This window comes from Dermacentor andersoni, chromosome 3 (assembly GCF_023375885.2).
Source record: "Dermacentor andersoni chromosome 3, qqDerAnde1_hic_scaffold, whole genome shotgun sequence".
Classification (NCBI taxonomy): Eukaryota; Metazoa; Arthropoda; class Arachnida; order Ixodida; family Ixodidae; genus Dermacentor; species Dermacentor andersoni.
In genome coordinates, this window is record NC_092816.1 from 237838927 (window position 1) to 237854222 (window position 15296).

A 15296-nucleotide genomic window follows, 5' to 3' on the forward strand; every position below is an offset into this window, starting at 1 on the left:
ACACGCGGTATCCGATTACAAACTAAAGTAAATGTATCCGATTTAGCTTGTCAAATTATACAATGAACGTACGTACATGTGACACTGTCAGGTGTTAGTTTCGTCCTGCTTGGAAACATTCAATAGAAGCCGGCGGTGGTCCACGATGTTCATGCCCAAAAGCACAAGCTTGCCACGTTGCGGCTCGAAGTGGCGTAATGTTTCATTCGTAGCTCGCTCCAGGGAAAAAAAAACGCGTGCATAAGCTCCCGATAGCAGCTATAAGCTGCTGCCCACAATCGTAGCACAGTTCCAGCAGTAAACACGATCGGCGTGCAAAACAGTTCGCAAAAATAACATTTTCTTTTCTTTATTAGCAGTCATTATCTCCGGCCACAAAGTATTTGTACTTCAGTAAACACTCAACCCGATGTGTCACCGAATATCACGCTCTTCCAACATCGCGGCCTTCCCGCGACGCAGTCGGCTTGGAAGGTATATATGGCGGTGGCCGCTCAGTATTGCCAGTCAAATCCCGACCTTTGCGGTACTCTGAACTTTTTTCCAGTGACTCTAGGCCACTCCCGTTACACCTCCGTCCGTCTGCGCTAACCCGAATACCAAACAAGCTAAGCCCAGTGTGTCTACCAAGTTGACATTTCCAAATTCCAAATTTTCCCGGTTTTCCCTGAGTGACGTAGAACTACATTTTATGTCAAGACGGGATGAAACCATGTAGCCCGATGCTGTCACTCTCTGGTTAGCATGTGAAAAAATTACAAAAAGAACAGTTAATCTAGTTTGAATACTAAAGAGTAGTGTTTATTTTATTCAAAGGTAGAATAGAAAGGAGGGGTTAGTAAAATGCACAGCAAACAAAATGTCTTTAAAAATTGCATATCGAGTCGGACATTCTCAAATCCGAATAACAAGAAGATACATACAAAGCAAATATTTTCGAATATGAGCTATTTCTATCAACTGATAGCAAGCTAAGTGATATGAGGCCCGAACTTTGTCCCAATTGAGATTCTCTCTCAACAGCTCGTGAGTCAACTTTAAGTGTCCTGACATACTCTCAGCCTGCGCACGACGCCTCAGTGTTGTGTTTCATTGCTTTAAAGAGTTCATTTCGGTTTGGATGAGGGACACCTGCATGTCGGCGTCAGCCAACGCTTCTTTTTTAGCTCAAGCTCCTTCACAGCGGCGGCCCAGCACGCTTCTTTTCCCGTTAATTCTTCAATGCGTAGGTCCTCTCTATTCTCGTCCTCGTTCCGCCATGCATTCGCCCCACGGACCATTTGAAGCATCTTCTTGGTCAGTTATACAGTCAACTTCCGATTTTTCGAACTCCCTAGGGGCCGCGAAAACGTCCGAAAAATCGGCCAGTTGGAAAGAAATGAATGCATGTCTTTTACTACCTTAAAGGGACTGACAACTGACCAGAATCTGTTGTGAGACGTTGATGGAAATTAAAGGACCATGATTTGACATGATTGAATCCAGCATGCTGTTCGATATTTAAGTAGAAAATATAATTTTAAATTGGCAAGTCAGAAAAACCAGTAAATGGCGAGGTCTAGCAGTGAAATCTTGAGACTTCGAGATGCAGTCAAAAGGCTACTGTACGTAAGTTGAGTGTCATTAGGTACAGTACAATTACAATATATACTATCATATACTTTTACACTATTATATACTATTAGACACCTTCGCTTTATTCTACGCCTATTACGAAGTAAAGGAAGTCCATGCTAACGAGCGTGGCAGCTAACGAGCGTGCCGTAAATGGGTACCGTCTTTGCTTTCGTGTTGGCACCTCTGTCACACTATACCGACGCCGTGCTCTCCGCCAACTGTCGGCAGATTGTCGACGTCGGTACAGGGTGACAGAAGCGACGACATGAAATAAAAAAAAAACACTGTCGCCGCCAGTCGCCAGACGGAAATCAGTGTCGGGTCGGTCTAGTGTGAGTGACCCACCCGCGCGCTGCTTGTGGCGGGGACCGGTGGCCTATCGTGCAAGTCGGATTCGTCGCTTCCGCTGCCGCTTTCGTCCATCGAAGCATGACGGTCGGATGCTACTTCGTAAGGATCTAAATTCTGAGCACGCATGCGAGCTAAAATTCTTTGTTCCAGCTCGCTCAGGTCCTCGAGAGACGACATCGGAAATCAGAAGCGCACGCTTGGCTACAGTACACCAACTGCGTATCACGTGTAAGAGCGTCGTTTTGTTTTCGACGCGCTTGGTTTTGTTTGGCTAGTCAAATCCAAAAGCAGTTGGACAGGAAAACGATAAAACACGTATCTATTATCTCGGAAATACTTTAACACTATGGAACTCATGAATCGGACGACTCGATAAATAAACTCATACTTTCTCACACCTACGGCCGCATTTGTCGCCTGCAGAAAGGTTGAAATCTGGGCCAGTTGGTACATACTTGAACGAAAAAACCAGTCAAAAACACAAAGGACAAGAGGAGAGGTTCACACCACAACGACTGGACTATCAACTGAGGTTTATTAGAATCGGTGTAGTCCCAGCAAGGCCAGCAGAGCATGCGCAACTGCATCATCGCTAATCACATAGCGTGAAAAGACAAGACACGCTTCTATCGTGACCGACCTAGAAATTCAAATTCTTTTTCAAGTAAGCGCACCGAGGTTGTACTAACGCAGTCATCACCTAATAAACTGATGTAGTACGCTTCCAAGATTTCTCGCTCTTCTTTGCCCTTGCCCCTACCAAGAATCGTCACATTGCGGAACAAAGGGTAACAACCACACTCATTGCAATGGCGACGCAAGTTTGCACCGTTATCTGACCCCAGGGAGGAGTGGTGCTCACGCAGGCGGTCATTAATACATCGACCGGTTTGGCCTATGTAAAATCTTTCGCACGTGAGAGGGAACTTATAGACAACCCCTGCGCACATGCCGTAAAACGGTTTTCATGCATTGTAAAAAGAGGGATTGCAATGAATTGTTTCCGCAATGCACTTGAAAGAAGCTGTCACCACGCCATTAAAAGCAGCTTTGACGCACAATCCCAACGTTTAGAAGCCGCAGGGTTCACTCCGCCTCTCTTGAAAGCGGTGGCTGAATCGCTGCTTCAGAGGCTAAAGAAGGAACTGTTACGTTTCGCCTACGACGCGCGGTATAGCCGGCGCGCATGCAACGGACGCCGGGGCTTCGTTCAAAGCGGCGGACATTTTGGCCCGTTCAGCGCCGCCGATACGCCTCCCCGCCAAGCGCGTCCAGGCATGTTTCAATGCCACGTGTCTTCAAGTGTGCGTGTGTGTGTGTGTGTGTGCATGTTGGTGCCCACGCTTGTCAAAGCGCGGCAGCCGGGGAGAGGAGCTCCCCAAGTGTGAAGCGAGGAGGTCTGACCGGCGCCGGGTTGGCGGATGCATCACTACACTGGTCTCAACATGTCTCTCAGCGTGTCCGTACCCGCCGTCACGTGGCCTCGTCACGAGGCCTTCCTTCTTGCCCTCAACTGCGAAAGTATATGAGCAGCTGCTCCCGGACGCCGAGAGAGGCTCCGATTTCTTCCGTTGAGTTACGTGCTCTCCTGTCTCTCCACTTCGGTCGACCTGACCGCCCGCTCTTTTGCGATGTTAGAATAAACAAGTTGTTCTGTTACGAGTCGACTCATGCTTTGCCGGGACCTCCGGATGCTTCCAGTTGTGCCCCAGGCCGCCAGGCCAACGCTACCCTTGGGGCTTGCGACCCATTTCCAACAACGGGCATCTGCACTGAGATTCCAACAACTCGTGCCAGCGGTGCGGTTCCAACAACTGGCTGGTAGCGGTGAGATCGCGACAACGGAGGCCAGCAGCGAAGATATGCGGTTGACTGTATGCTGAGCAGCACAACGACCATCCGGGAGCAGTGCAACGAGCCCTGTGTGATGACTGGTTGCCTGCAGCGGAACGACTGCGCTGAATTCTTGGCTGCGAGGTTTGGTGAGTGCGGGACTTTCTTCTTCTGAGTTTTGCCAGGCTTTTGTTAGTGTCAGAAACAGAGCTGGTAATTGTGGTTGTCGTTGTTACCGGGTTAGATTGCGGCAAGATAATAGTAAGCAGTAGAGAAAGCAGCATTCAGAGTAGCCATCGATTGGAAGTCGTTGCGCAAACCGAAATTGCTGGAGCTTGCAAGAGAGTTGGGTCTGGATGTCTCAGACAAACTCAGAAAACCAGAACTGCTAAGGGCTATTCTTGAGTTAGAAGCTGAGGATGACGAGCTGTCGGAATGCCTTGAGACCATTGAGGAGAGGGAGACGGCAAAAAGACAGGAGCGCGAACTTAGAGAAGAGAAAGAGAAAGATGACCGCGAACGAAAAGAACAAAAAGAGAAAGAAAAAGAAGAGCGCGACCGTCAACACGCTTTGGAAATGAAGCGTCTCGAGGTAGAGATGGAACGCGCTCGTAATGGAAGTCAGGCACACGGTGCAGGAGAACGAGTATTGTTCAAAATGACTGACCTGATGCGGCCGTTTAAGCTTGGAGAGGACATTGGTTTGTTCCTGGTTAACTTTGAGCGAACGTGCGAGAAGCAGGGGTTCTCTCGGGAAACGTGGCCACACGCTTGCTCACTTTGTTACCCGGCGAGGCGGCCGACGTAGTCGCTCGCTTGAATAGAGAGGAGGCAGAGGATTTCGACAAAGTGAAATCGAGTCTGCTAAAAAAGTACAGGCTGTCAGCGGAGGCGTTCCGTCGGAAGTTTCGGGAAAATGAGAAAGGCAGAAGTGAGTCATATACAGAGTTTGCCTACAGGCTTATGTCAAACATGCAGGAGTGGCTCAAAGAAGAGAAAGCGTTTGGTGACCACGAGAAAGTTCTGCAGTGTTTCGGGCTAGAACAGTTTTATAGTCGGTTACCTGAGAACGTGCGGTACTGGGTCTTGGATAGGCCAGACGTTAGTACGGTGGCTAGAGCCGCTGAGCTAGCCGAGGAGTTTGTGACGCGTCGGGCTCGCGGAGCTAAGGACGGTCAAAAGGGTGAATTTGGCTCCAAGTTTGAGAGGCCGAAGTTCACGCCCATGAGAAAGCGGTTCGAGACGAGGCAAGCGCGCGTGTGTTATACGTGCCAGAAGCCGGGTCACTTTTCGGCGCAGTGTCCGGAAACAAAAACAAAAGTCGTGTTTTTGTCATTATGGAGCACTGACGAGAACATGAAGCTTCTCGAGCCTTACATGCGAGACCTCCTCGTGAACGGGAAAGAGTGCCGAGTGCTTCGCGATTCCGCAGCTACAATGGATGTAGTTCACCCCTCCTACGTAGAACCCGATATGTTCACGGGTGAGTGCGCATGGATCAAGCAAGCCGTGGAAGCTCATAGCGTGTGTCTGCCCGTAGCAAAAGTGCTTATTGAAGGACCTTTCGGAGCACTTGAGACGGAGGCGGCAGTGTCATCTATGCTGCCCCCCCAGTACCCGTACCTATTTTCGAACAGGTCCGATCACCTCCTGCGCGAGAAGGGGCTTTTGTTTGGTGAGGCTAGCGTTCAGGCCTTAACCAGATCGAAGGTTCGTGAGCTCGCTGCAAAGGCGGTAGTTGCGGGGCCGACGTTGTCGAATAATGAGAAAGGGTCAGAGGCGCAGCAAGCTGATATTCAGAGCACGTCCGAACTGAATAAAATTGAGCCTGTGGCGTTAAAGGCACCAGATACTGGAGAGGAAATGCCCGACACGGGAAAGTTAGAAGAGCTATCTGCAGATTTGCTCATCGCGCCTACGTCAGACGGACTTAATAGGTTGCTAAAAGTCAGCCGGGCGGCTTTGATAGCCGAGCAAAAGAAGGATGGCAGCCTAGAAAACATACGCTGCATTGTCAAGGAAGGTATCGCCAAGAAAAATGCTCGCTTTGTGGAAAGAGGTGGGGTCCTGTACCGGAAGTATCTAGACCGCAGGGGAGTGGAGTTCGATCAGCTGATCGTGCCTCAATGCTATCGTCAGGATCTGTTGCGCTTGTCGCGTGGGGGTTCGTGGTCCGGACACCTAGGAGTTAAGAAAACTAAGGACCGTCTCTTGCAAGAGTACTATTGGCCAGGGTGTTTTCGGGTCGCAGACCACTTTGTGAAGACATGCGACACCTGTCAGCGGGTGGGCAAACCAGGGGACAAATCGAGGGCGCCGTTGAAGTTGGTACCTATCATTACGGAGCCTTTTAGACGGCTCGTTATTGATACAGTGGGACCTCTGCCGGTTACAGCCACGGGGTACAGACACATTTTGACTGTGATCTGCCCAGCGACAAAGTTCCCTGAAGCAGTGCCGCTTAAAGAAGTCAGCTCAGTTGAGATAGTCAATGCACTACTGTCCATATTTGCGCGAGTTGGTTTTCCTGCGGAAATCCAATCAGATCAGGGCACAGTGTTTACTAGCGCTTTGACGACAGCCTTTCTCGAAAGGTGCGGGGTAAAGCTGTTACACAGCTCAGTGCACCACCCCCAGTCGAATTCCGTTGAGAAGCTCCACTCCGTCATGAAGCGCGTGTTGAGAGCATTGTGTTTTGCACAACAAACTGACTGCTGTCTGATGTCTGATGTCTGCTTATCGCTGCTGTGAATTCATTTATAGCAAGCATTTCCTCGCGTTTGTGCGCCTGAATCTAGCAGCGTGCAAACCTTACCTGAAGTTCAACTGCGTACACAACTCGCTTCATTTGCGATTTACACCGCGCTAAAACTTCGCCGCTTATTTCTTGAATGGCGTACACGTATTCGGCGTCGCATAATTTATTGCCTTTACGCAGCGTGCCCCCCCTGAAAAAATCCTCGGCGCCCGATATCAGCTGCAAGCCGTGGTACAACAAAACCGAAAGTGGCGGGTCCATATTGTAAACGTTCTTTCCGAAGCAGACGACCGAGCTTGGTACTACCCAGTTCAGGACAGAGGGCGCTTTTTAGCACAATTTTCGCAGCGCCCCCTGGGCAATGCAAGAGCCCCATTGCGCAAAGAGCGGGGCCTGCAGCGCAACGTCTGCTCCTAGCAAACCGCTTGGGCTTCCAAGTGCGTGGACACGTGGAAGCGGCAACCTACGCCCGGTAGTTATTAGGTACTCCTGGCGTAGCTATATTAATGCGTAAGCATTCTAGGGCTTCTTCCTTCGGAACATTCTAGTCCGTCCGTCCGTCCATCCGTCCGTTTTTCTGTCTGTAACGCGTGACACGATGCACTGCATGCATAGGTATACATGATGTCCTACCGAGGTGTATATGAGAATGCCTTTTGACTACGTATGACTAATGAGACATGATTTTTATAATATACAGTGAGTACTGAGCGGTATAAGTGTAAGTAAGGTTAATAAAGACTTATATGATTAGTTACCATAAAAATAGTTGAATGCAACGGCAATTAATTGAGGGTCATTATGAATACCGACGCTAATTAAAATCAGATTATGCTAAATTATTAGACTAATAAAATGTTACTGAGGCTAAAGCAACGGCGCCGAATCAAGAATTAAGGGTTCCTTGAGATTAGTTAGACCTAATTAAGTAATATTTATTATTAGTTACATATATAAACGCCGTCGCCATAACCCTAAGGTTAATTAATTAGCCAAATGTCATCATTATAGAAATCACTAGGCCTGAATAATAAATAAAATACGGTTATTTACCTAAGCTGAAGTTTCACTTTAGCCCACTTCTGTCCTAAACCGCTACAACTCTGGCGATGTTTATTTATTCATGCTATGGGGGGGGGGGGGGGGGGGAGTGGGCAGCCAGGGCTCTATCCGAAAGAAAAATTCCCAGTAACTACTGCAGTTGTCAAAGCGTGCACAAGCATACCCCCAAATTTCAACTTGGCCCACTACCAAATTTAATTTGGCCCACGCTCAAAATTTCAAGATGGCCCACCTCCAAATTTCTCCGAAACTCAAGTTGTCCCACCCCCAAAATTTCAAGTTGGTCCACCGCCAAATTTTAAGCTGGCCCAGCCCCAAATATACATTGGCCCACACGCAAAATTATATTGGCCTACACCCAAAATTCAATTTGTCCCACCCCCAAAGTCCTCAAAATGTCAAATTGGCACATCCCCAAATTTTAAGTTGGCGCATCCCAAAATTTATATTGGCCCACTCACAAATTTATGTTGGCCTACCCCCAAATTTCCATTGGCCTACATCTACCTAAGTTGGCCTCCCCATGCATTTTCTGTGGACCCTATGTTTCTCTAAGGTTATTCTCTCTAAACTTTTTTCAATTGTTCCTAGCCGCTTATAAAGCTACCAATCATCTACATTTACATTATTATAATAATTAAATGTAAGTTCGCACATTCCGCATTTTTGTGGAGATACAAGGCATTAGACTTGTCGCTTGGTGGACAGATCTTGCTTCGGTACTCGCCAAAGAATGCTTACGCATTTAAATACACTAGCAGGCATATTAACTAGCAGGCATATGTTGGTGCTTCCACGCTTCCAATGTGCTATCGTACCAATGCGGTTTGCTAGCAGCGTCTGGTTGCAGGTCCCGCCTGTTGCACATCCACCTGGCGTGGGAGGCAGTCCACAGCCGCTTATCCATGAGCCGTGCCTGCTTATTCTGGCCGCCAAGAGATGGCGCTACAAGCCGACGTGCTTCCCTTTGCTGCCTGTTGCTGGCGCTCTAAGCAGCCTCCGCCGAGCACAGGCCACGCGCTCGCGTGTTCCCTTTCCTAAAGGACGACCCTGTACTATACCCTGATGATTTTCATGTGCCAGCTGCAGAAATGTCGGTATTAGAACACTGGGTATTACGACACGAGCACCACGCATGAGTAATCCATCTACAAAGGACAATTCTTCATTTACATGAAAGTAAGCTATTAAAGCATTGTCTATGTTTTTCTTAGGCCAACCCTCTGCTAGGCATTTACTGACCTTCTGAAGAGTTTCATCTGTGTTCGTAGCAAGTTGCACTGTTTCCTTGTCAACGACCGATGTGACTAAGGATATTATTTCTTCCTCCTGAACTACATTCTGCGAATCCTTTACTGGAAGTCTAGACAAGGCATCAGCTACTAAATTTTCTGACCCTTTGCAATATTCAATCTGAAAGTTGTAATACAGGAGCCTGGCTGACCATCTCGAAATGCGAAGAGGTCGACGACCTGAGTCGCCAGCGGACAGTAATGCAACTACTGGTTGATGGTCAGCTCGAAGAGTGAACCGTCTACCCTAGAGGTAAACATGCCATTTTTCACAAGCGAACAGACATGCTAGCGCTTCACGCTCTCCTACAGAATACTTTCGTTCAGCTACGGACAAAGTTCTAGATGCAAAAGCTACAGTTTCTAGCTTAGAACCATACGGTTGTTGTAACACAGCACCAACACCAACATCAGATGCATCAGTCGTGACTACCACAGCCAATTCAAGGTTGAAAATCTTAATGACAGGGGAACATGTAAGACGAGCTTTCAACTGATTGAAGCTGCGTTGTGCATAATCAGACCAAGCAAAATTTTGCCCTTGCCTGAGCATGAGTCGAAGCGGTTCTACAAGTTCTGCATAATGATCAATGAACTTGGCATAGTAACCGGCTAATCCTAAGAAGGATTGCAATGACTTACTATCTGCAGGAGCAGGCGCATTCAGGGTTGCCTTTACCTTGCTCTCTGTAGGCGAAATGCCTTCAGCTGAAATTTTATGGCCCAGTAAAGTCAGTTCTCACAGAGAAGACACATTTTTCATTCAGTTTCATACCACTGTTTGAAATGCAAAGCAAGACTTCTCTTAAGTTAGCATCATGCTCAGGTTTTGTCTGACCCCATACCAAAATGTCATCAAGGTAACAGACAACATTCTTACAACTCTGCAAGATTTGCGACATCATTTTCTGAAACACTGCTGGTGCGGATGCCAAACCAAAACAGACACGCTTGAACCTAAATAAGCCTACATGAGTTATGAATGTAGTGAGATCTCTACTACCTTCTTCCAGTAACAGCTGGTGGTAAGCAGATGCTAGATCCAGCTTAGAAAAATATGTGGCACCATGAAACATTTGTAATAACTCTTCTACGTGCGGCAAAGGATACCCATCAATGACAATTGCCTTATTCGGTTCCCGTAGGTCTACACAGAGCCGGATGGCTCCATCCTTTTTGCGCACCACAACGAGTGGAGACACCCATTCCGAAGCCTCGACGCGCTCGATGACGTCGCAGTCCTCGAGACGCCGCAGTTCATTTGTGACCTGGTCACGGAGAGCCAGGGGTAGTCTGCGCAACTTTGAAGATACTGGTTTCATACCTTGCCGCCGATGTATCCGGTGCACGAAGTTTTTGACGAGTCCCAACTCGCCACTGAAGAGGTGATCAAAACCCGGAGGCACACCTGTGAGGCTCTGTACTGGAGGAAGCGAAGCCAGGCAGCATGACAGCGACGTACCGTCGATTTGTATCCCCAAGCGCTGGATGGCGTCACGACCCAGCAGTGATGTTCCTGTAGACGTTACGTGGAACGTGACTGAGCACGACCTTTGAAGAAACTGGACAGTGGCTTGGAAAAGGCCTTGAATGTCGATGCGTTGCTTGGAGAAATTCCTCAAGTCCACTGCTGTTTTTGACAGTCTGTGCTGTCGACCAAAGTGCTTTCTAAAATCTTCGGCCGTCATGAATGAGACAGACGTTCCTGTGTCCACGAGCAGCCGCATGGCGACGCCGTTAACTACGACCGGGACTTGTAAATCATTTTGTTTCCAAAGCGCTCACCGTCAAGACAGACGCGGACGGCTGTCCTGCGGAAGTTGATGAAGACAGCGTCTCTGCGGAAGAGACGTGCTGAACAGTACGGGTTTTTCGGCATACTGATGCAAAATGGCCCAACGTGTGGCAGGCGTTGCACCGCCGGTTCCTTGCTGGACAATTCCTGTACGTTGCAATATGCATCGTGCTGCCACACCAGTCGCATGAACTACGCTCGACATTAGGGTCTTTCTTCGCATCCTGTGCTTCATTGCGGGTCCCGGAGGAGCCTCGCGGAAAATGTCGCTCATCTGGGCGGCCTCCCGGAAGACGTTGGCCATCTTGGCGGCTCCTCGGAAGAAGTCTGCCATCTTCATGGCCTCCCGGACTACGTCGGCCATCTTCATGGCCTCCCGGACTACGTCGGCCATCTTGGCGGCTCCCCGGAAGAAGTCGGCCATCTTGGCTCGTCGACGGAGCGCCAAGTTGAGCTGCCTCGATTCTTTGTATTTTTTCGGCGTCGAACGCGCGGTTCGCTCGATGCAGGGCTTCTAACGAGCGTCCAATTTCTTCTGCCTTGTCCAGGGACAGGGTTTCGCCATGAGCCAGTAACTTTTCGCGAACGCTGGCGTTCGCTACCCCATGTATTATTTGGTCTCGGACGCGCTCATTGTAGGTTGTGCCGAAATTGCACTGTACCGCCTTCTCCTTCAGTGCGGTCACGAATTCCAGGAATCCTTCTCCCTCGAACTGCCTTCGACTGGTGAATTCGTGCCTCTCCGCCAGAACATTTGTTGACACGGCGAACAGCCGGTCAAGCCGCTGCAAGAGTTTCTGCAACTCTGACGCTGGCGGGACCGTATCGCTTGACGTTGACGCTGCGCCGGTCGGCTGCCTTGCTGCTTCGCTTGACGGTGACGCTGCGCCGGTTAACTGCCTTGCTGCTTCCTGCTCCTCGTCTGCAAAGTACTTTCGCTGTCCCTCACGCCCGAGAGCGCTGACGAGCGCAGACGCTCGTCGCGCGTCCGTCCAGTCGCCACCGCCGGCCGCTTCGAGGTGGGCCTGAAAATTTTTTTTCCATCGATACCATGGAATCAGCGGTGGCCCGGGCACTTCAAGAAAAACGGGAAGGTTCACCGTAAGAGAAGCCATGCCCGGTAGCGTGCAGGAGACAGTGCAGGAGGCAAGCCGGAGCTCGCAGCAGGAATGGGGCAAGGAAGAACAAAGGGGCGAGAAGGTCTAGGCTCGGAAGCCTCGCGACGCCAAGTGCGTCGGCGGCGTTTGCAGGCCGTGCGGACACGTAAGGGACGCTTCACTTACGAAGCTCGTTGGTTTCCCGGGGCTTCGATCGGAACCGCAGCGGGAATCCCATCCTCGTCGCCATAGATGTGCCGGCAGCGGCAGGCAAGCGGGGGCCCCCGACCAGCGAACGCGCGGCGAGCGCCGACGCAGAGAGGGAGACACGGAGCTAACTGCTCCGATGAAAACCGGACAAGGACTGAGCCGGCTCGCGGCTGTTTATTACTGAAAAGGACTTCACATGCCAGATGACGCCTCCTGATTGGTCCCAGCTCGTCACATGACAGAAGGGGGTGCGCCATCTAGCTAAACTACAACGAACATAAATGCATGACAACACAGATCCGGCAGGGGGCGACACTATAGCGATGCCGGCGATTACCAACGGAGTTGCGCGCTGCTCGTGTTTACGACACTCTGACACCATGAAGGGTTGTTGTTTGGAGCAAGGGTGAGTTACTCTGAGCTCGCTGGCAAGGAGCGACTGTATCGCATTGTTGCCATGACTCGAAGAACCCAGACTTTATTTTGCTGGGCAATATACATTTGGAGGGTGCCGCCATCAAGTGATTTAAGGCATGCCTTTTGCGCCCTCTACAGAATCAGATGTAAAATGTTTCTCAAGTCCTTTGGCAAGATACAAAATGCAAGTAGCCCAAAACAAACACCGGCATAAAAATAAACACGAATTGAGCACAGTTCTTGTCATGTGATCCCTCCCTTATGCACATGCACAAACATCTCAGGGTTCACTTTGTCTCAGGAATTCTCTCACAATGTATCGTATTCCCTAAACTTTAATAAAACAACAAAACAAAGCTCTGGTAGTGTATACACTTTTACTGCACTAAGCCTTCTTTTGAGCAAGGTGACACTGCTTAGTACAAAGATTTAGATGTTGTGATGAGACAAGAGAATTAGCGCACAAATTACAGATCTCGTGGGCGATCAATGAAAGTAGAAGTCTTTCTTCTGCAGTGGACAAAGGCCCTTGTGAGCAGGAATACAGTAAAACCTCGTTAAACCGTACCTGCTTAAACAGTATATTCGTTTTAGAACTAGTAAAGTCAAATCCCCGACTCAGCGGCCATTGAACGTAATGCGTTTTGTAACCACATAAACCGTACCAGCTTATTGCCTAGGTATTGGTTAACACATAGTGTTTCCACTTTTCGTCGCGCAAACACGGCGGTGCGTTGTCTCCATTGGGCGGCCCGGCAGAACAACAAGCCTCAGGGATAGGCACAACGGCCTCCAAGCGTCCCGTTTGCGCATCAAGCCACATCAACATCACTTTGGCGGCGTCGTGCAAGTGAGAACTCACGTCATGCCAAAATTTGATGAAAAAGATGCCGGGTGCTCAGCATAGAAGAAAAATTAGACATCGTTCGTGCTATCGAAAGTGACATGAAAAGTCGGCGCTGGCATGCGGCACGGTTCTACTGTTAACTACGGTATGTGGCAGTTGAAATGCGAAGAAGTTGCTCGGCAGCACTGCTGCGACCACGAAGAGATGTTGGCTACGAGGTTCGACTTTTCGCCATCATTTTTTCTGTTGTCACTGAAGTGTCACCTAGCGACAGTGATGAAGATGACATGGAAAACGATAGTACGGGTGATTCAGGCCCAACAGTGGCAGAAGCTACGCGTTACTTCAGCCTCATGAATGCAATCATTGCGACGAGAACAGCACCCCGCAATGAAAAGGTGCCCCGCGACTTCTGCAAAGCTACCGCACCTGTGCAAGAAGAATATGCAACGCCAACAAGGAATCTGTCATGCAAGTGTTTGCTGGAAAGAGCGGGCTGGCTGAAAAGCTGGCTCAAAGCTTCAGCAAGTTTGAGGCTGCTGTCGTCACTGCTGGGCTTCCACAGCATCGAACGAAAATAACACATTAGTCACGCGAAGTCAATAAATGCTGCACGTTTTTTTCCCGTTTAATCGTACTGTCTCCAAGTTCCGTTTTTGACAGGTAAGTGGGCGATCTCATGCTATTTCGGTTAAGCAGTACTACCGTTTAGTATGTCTTTTTTCCGAGCTCCAGTCAACTATGGTTTAACAAGGTTTCACTGTACAAGGTATGCTACTTTTACAATGATTGTCAATCTCATCGTGCCTCCTCAGTGACACATCAATTGAGCCTCACCTTCTTGAGCAGCGCCAACATGTTCTCCAAGTGACAGACAAGGGCGCTCTTGTGTAGTGCTGTTTGCTGCAATGAAATTGCAACATTGGAGAAGGGAGACAGACGGGCTCGATATTTTTAAATCGTGATCTTATTAAAGCCAGCAGGCAAGTAAAAAGCGTAGGCATAATTAGCGGCAGTTGAAATTGAAGTGTAGAAAATAATGAAACAACGAAAAAATTACTTGTTGCCAATAACGACTGAACCGTGTAATGCGAAGGTTGTTGGTCCAGTCCCCACCAGTGACAGGTTATCCAATACGTACCCCTATAGTTGCATGCCCCCATGCTTTCCCCGCCTTCATTGCCTGCTGGCTTTATATGGTCGTGATCAACATTGCAAAATGCTTTTAACCCTTTATTGACAAATATTGCCTACAGGCAACATACCAAACGAATATTTTTCTTGCAGAGTTTCAATATTGAGTACAATGTTTCTGGCTAAATGTCTTCGGCCAACACTGAATGACAGGCAACAAGCCTCAATTGTTGGTTTAGAGCAGGAACAATGGACGAGGAAGAAGTTTGGCAGGCGACTCATTCTCTTGTGAAACCAATGTCAGAGAAGATAGGCTAATCCTACATATCCAGCTCCTGTGGTGTCACACAGATGATGTAAAGCAAATGATATGTACTCCTACGGGTCACATATGATGAGAGCTGTCTATACAAAATGAAAACGAGGCCTTAGGTAGGTTGAGGTGAAGCTCGCTTGCAGTTTTCTGCCTGGGTTTATCCCCCTATTGCTGAAAAAAATTTTGCAAGATATCTTTTGTTCATTACGCTTACTCGTGATGTGTTTCACATATTTAGGTAGAAAATGAAAACTTTTTCTTGGGATTTATAAATGTCGTAATTAAAGGGTTAAGTATGCTTTCACAATAAGTGCTCGCACACACACTTAGCCATTGCAACATAAGCTGTCGTGGAACAGTCATCTGACCTTTCGTCACACCTCCTAGTGCAAACAGAACTGATTTGGCGCAGCAAAGGGTATTTTTGGTGCTTTGACAAACGTGCATCTTACACCAGGTGTTTTCAATATTAACTGCAATACAGTCAACGACCAACTTTCTGGATGCCCAATTTTTCGGACATGCCCGATAATTCGGACGCCTTCGCGGCACCGCCACGCCATAGAG

The 15296-nt window shown here is 48.7% G+C and overlaps 1 protein-coding gene across 13 annotated transcripts in view; it reads right to left on the reverse strand.

Annotated features, from left to right (window-relative positions):
• Positions 1 to 15296, reverse strand: part of LOC126536996 (uncharacterized) — a 615291-nt gene that overhangs the window by 507660 nt on the left and 92335 nt on the right. For 12 of the 13 annotated variants that reach the window (XM_072287449.1, XM_072287443.1, XM_072287445.1 and 9 more), the window contains exon 4: positions 14117 to 14182. The exons of the other annotated variant lie outside the window; for it this stretch is intronic. In XM_072287449.1, coding sequence (XP_072143550.1) covers positions 14117 to 14182 — 66 coding nt within the window. The remainder of the gene's footprint in view (positions 1 to 14116; positions 14183 to 15296) is intronic. 13 annotated transcript variants of the gene reach the window in all.